The following is a 4,046-nucleotide window of genomic DNA, read 5'->3' as shown; positions in this document are numbered from 1 at the left end:
GCACTCTGCCCGCCCCCGCCAGCCCCACCCCGCTCAGGGAGCTCCGCCCCGGACTCGCGCTCTTCCGCCTTAGGCTGCCGCCAAGCGGGAGGGACTAATCCCCCGACCTCTCCAGCCCGGGGCGGGGGAGGGGGGGCTGGGGCCAAGACCGGCAGAATTAGGGGGGCGCCTCAGCTCCTTCCGCCCGCGCCCTAGGAGCTGCCCCCGGCTCGGGCACCCGGGGCAGCGGAGAGAGCCGTCGCCAGTAGGGTACTCACCGAGAGATGAGAGCGGCCAAGTGAACCACGAGGGGGCGCTGCAGAGCTGGGGGACACCCCTCCCCGCCAGTCCTCAGTCCCCCGCCCCCTCCCCGCCCGCGCGCAAAACACACTCGCCCCAGAGGCAGCGCGGCGGAGCCCGAGCCGCGGCCGGAGCGGAGCCGGAGAGCGGCTGTGGCGGCGGCGGCACCATGACCCTGGGCAGCTGCTGCTGCGAGATCATGTCCTCCGAGAGCTCCCCGGCCGCGCTGTCCGAGGCCGACGCAGATATAGACGTGGTGGGCGGCGGCGGCGGCGGCGGCAGCGGTGGGGGGGAGCTCCCTGCCCGCTCCGGGCCCCGCGCCCCCCGGGACGTGCTCCCCCACGGCCCCGAGCTTCCCCCGGAGGAAGCCGCGGGGGAAGCCGTGGAAGACGAAGAGGAATCCGGCGGCTGCTCGGACGGCGAGCCCCGCGCTCTAGCGCCCCGAGGGGCGGCGGCCGCAGCGGGAAGCCCCGGGCCAGTTTCGGCGGCGGCCCGGGGCGCGGCGGGGCCCGGGCCAGGACCGCCGTCGGGGGGCGCGGCAACTCGGAGCCCCCTGGTGAAGCCGCCCTACTCGTACATCGCGCTCATCACCATGGCCATCCTGCAGAGCCCCAAGAAGCGCCTGACGCTGAGCGAGATCTGCGAGTTCATCAGCGGCCGCTTCCCCTACTACCGGGAGAAGTTCCCCGCCTGGCAGAACAGCATCCGCCACAACCTCTCGCTCAACGACTGCTTCGTCAAGATCCCCCGCGAGCCGGGCAACCCGGGCAAAGGCAACTACTGGACGCTCGACCCGGAGTCGGCCGACATGTTCGACAACGGCAGCTTCCTGCGCCGCCGCAAGCGCTTCAAGCGGCAGCCGCTGCCGCCGCCGCATCCACACACGCACCCGCACCCGGAGCTGCTGTTGCGCGGCGGGGCTGCAGCGGCGGGGGACCCCGGCGCCTTCCTGCCGGGCTTCGCGGCTTACGGCGCCTATGGCTACGGCTACGGACTGGCGCTCCCGGCCTACGGCGCACCCCCGCCGGGCCCGGCCCCACACCCGCATCCACACCCGCACGCCTTTGCTTTCGCCGCCGCCGCCGCCCCTTGCCAGTTGTCGGTACCCCCGGGCCGTGCCGCGGCGCCTCCACCCGGACCTCCGACGGCCTCGGTGTTCGCGAGCGCAGCCTCGGCTCCGGCCCCTGCGCCTGCTCCAAGCGCAGGGTCGGGCCCGGGCCCCTCGGGCCTGCCAGCCTTCCTGGGCGCGGAGCTTGGCTGCGCCAAAGCCTTCTACCCCGCATCCCTGAGCCCTCCCGCAGCAGGCACCGCACTCCTGCGCCCAGGCCTCAAGACGGACGCGGGCGGAGGGGGCGCCGGGGCCGGGCAGAGGCCTTCCTTCTCTATAGACCACATCATGGGCCACGGTGGCGGCGGGGCAGCACCCCCGGGCGCCGGCGAGGGCTCCCCGGGGTCGCCGTTCTCGGCGGCGGCGGGTCCTGGGGGTCAGGCCCAGGTCCTGGCCATGCTGACTGCCCCGGCCCTGGCTCCAGTGGCTGGCCACGTTCGCCTCTCGCACCACGGGGACGCTCTCCTGTCCTCAGGGCCCCCGTTTGCCGGCAAAGTCGCAGGCCTCAGTGGCTGCCACTTCTGACCGTGTCGGGATCCGGGCCACTTTGAGCCCGCACTCCTCAGTCTCTCCTGGAGCTCCTGCGGTCCCAGCGGAACTCAGGGAGTCTATTTATGAAGAGTCTCCAGACCTTGGGCCGGCGCCCGTGGTTCCACGCTCGGAATCTCTCCGACAGTTGGGACGAAGCGGGCTCCATCGCTCAGGAAGAGGCCCGGGTCTACGCGACGAGGTCGCTAGCCGTGATCCCATTTCAGTTTGAGCAGTAAAAGGGGGAGGGGATGTCTTCGCTCTTTCCCAGTCTCTGCGCCTCTCGGCAGCCCCAGAAGAATGTTTTCCCGGAGAGGTGCCTGCCCAGGCCGGGGCAGATCCCGCCATAAACACCCAACTGCGCAGAGAGGTCTCCCCTTTTGCTTCTCCCTCACTCCTTCCCCAGCTTTGAGGCCCTGATTGTTCAATATTATAATTTAAAGACACCTATTATCTACTTTGTGCTTAAAAGGAAAATGCAACATTTTTTTCCCCCTCGTTCTTCTCCAAAGCAGTTCGTTCTCTCTCGGAAGCCTACCGCAGTGTCTACACAGGCGAAGGTGAACGGAGAGGTGAAGCGAGGGTCTCCACAACGCTTGGGCAATCCCGAGATCCCACTCCACTGAGGAAAATCCTCCCTCTTTTGCGTCAGGGGCGCTTTGGAAGGAACTTTACCCCTTTCCCGTGGCCGGCTGGGTCCAGCCATCCAGGGCCAGCAGCCCTCTCCGCGGTCTGCTCTGTCCCAGGCCCTGGGATATTTATTGTAGCTAAAGGCAATGAGGTTGGGGTGGGAGAGGAGGGTCTGGGTCAGGGACGGAGAGGTGGGGGTGGGGTGGGCCAGGGCACATCCTGTGGCAGGGGTCCTGTAACCGTGTGTAAATATCTGTATCGCAGGCTGCTGTCTGCGTTCTCGGTCCACTGGGTGTGCATTGATTTAGACTTCTCCAATTGGGGAGACTCTGTGAAATCTCCTGATGGTTTGTGTGGAAGAAAAGAAAACCTGTCTCCCCCCACCCCCCATCAGTGTCAATTGAATAAATGTACGTGAACTCCAGCAGTCACCAACTCTGTCTACTTGCCTGCACTCCCCTTTCCCAGTCCGGAGTCTCACAGACTCCTAGGCAGAGCGAAGTGAGGAAGGGCCCTGAACAGGCCAGGCAGGCAGAGGAGGGCTTGGGTTTGTCAGATACAGGGGACACTGTGACCTTGGCCTTCGGCTGTTAATAAGGCCAGGATTCTGGGATGCCTGTGACCCCTCCAGCACTTTCATTTTTGCTCTGGTCCTTGAAGGTTTCTGCCTGGGGTGTCTGCAGAGAGGTTTTATTTCAAATGTACCTGGGGGATTCTCATCTCTTTCTAGTTCAGACTTAGCATGGCCTGGACAGATCTGGGTGCCTCAGGCTCATGGACACTATACCCATTAAGCACAATGTGAGTGAAAGTGTTTACTGATGCATATTCTGTAAGCCTTTCTGAGCTTCTGGACATGGGGGCTCTTATGGAGCTTGTGTTCATGTTTCTCTGGGTTGTCATGTAGCCTCGCTTTTTGTCCTTTTTTGGGGGGGGGTGTCAGTTGTATTTCAGGATATCTGTGTTTTTATTTCTGTGTGTATCTGTGACCATGTGTCTGCTTTCGATTCTCTGTCACCATCTCTTTCTGTGTCCCTAAGAGGAGAGAGGTCTCTCTCTGACCGTTGTAGGGCATTCTTTGCACCCCCGACCCCCCCCCCCCCACATGGAATAATCAGAGTGAAAGGCCTGAACTGGAAACTGTGAAACCCCTCTCTCCGCCAGCCAGAGAAACTTGGGGGAGAGGGCAGTATGAACTAAAGGAGAGGGTTGGTGAGGCCTTGTTCTATGAAGGTAAACTTCCCCAATCCTTGAGCCTTGCTCAGAACCTATTGCCTGAGTGCAAGGCCACTCGGCTGGCTGGAGTCTTCCATAAGCTCTGAGTCTGGAACTCCCAGAGGCCAGACTTGCAAGTGTGTTGGGTGAGAGGTGATGCTTGGGGTGAAACAAAGATGGTTACTTAGCTCTTTTCTCTGAACATTCAACTAAGGTCATAGGAGAAAAAGAGAAATATGGAGGTGCAGTGAGAGTCAGTTCAGCCTTCAGAGAAAATAGACACATG

General features: G+C 63.1%; 1 protein-coding gene across 1 annotated transcript; it reads left to right on the top strand.

Moving 5' to 3' along the window:
• Nucleotides 1-364: 364 nt before the first annotated feature.
• FOXD2 (forkhead box D2) lies at nt 365-2,738 on the top strand. The gene has a single exon (XM_061120046.1). The coding sequence runs from the start codon at nt 449-451 to the stop codon at nt 1,910-1,912; it is 1,464 nt and encodes a 487-aa protein (XP_060976029.1). The 5' UTR covers nt 365-448; the 3' UTR covers nt 1,913-2,738.
• Nucleotides 2,739-4,046: the final 1,308 nt, after the last annotated feature.

Source organism: Dama dama, chromosome 20 (genome assembly GCF_033118175.1).
Source record: "Dama dama isolate Ldn47 chromosome 20, ASM3311817v1, whole genome shotgun sequence".
Classification (NCBI taxonomy): domain Eukaryota; kingdom Metazoa; phylum Chordata; class Mammalia; order Artiodactyla; family Cervidae; genus Dama; species Dama dama.
The sequence above is the reverse complement of the archived record's forward strand: the minus strand, read 5'-3'. Positions and strand labels throughout refer to the sequence as shown.

Bases quoted from the DNA above. Each gene is read 5' to 3' on its own strand.
- FOXD2 (XM_061120046.1), top strand. From the start codon at position 449: ATGACCCTGGGCAGCTGCTGCTGCGAGATCATGTCCTCCGAGAGCTCC.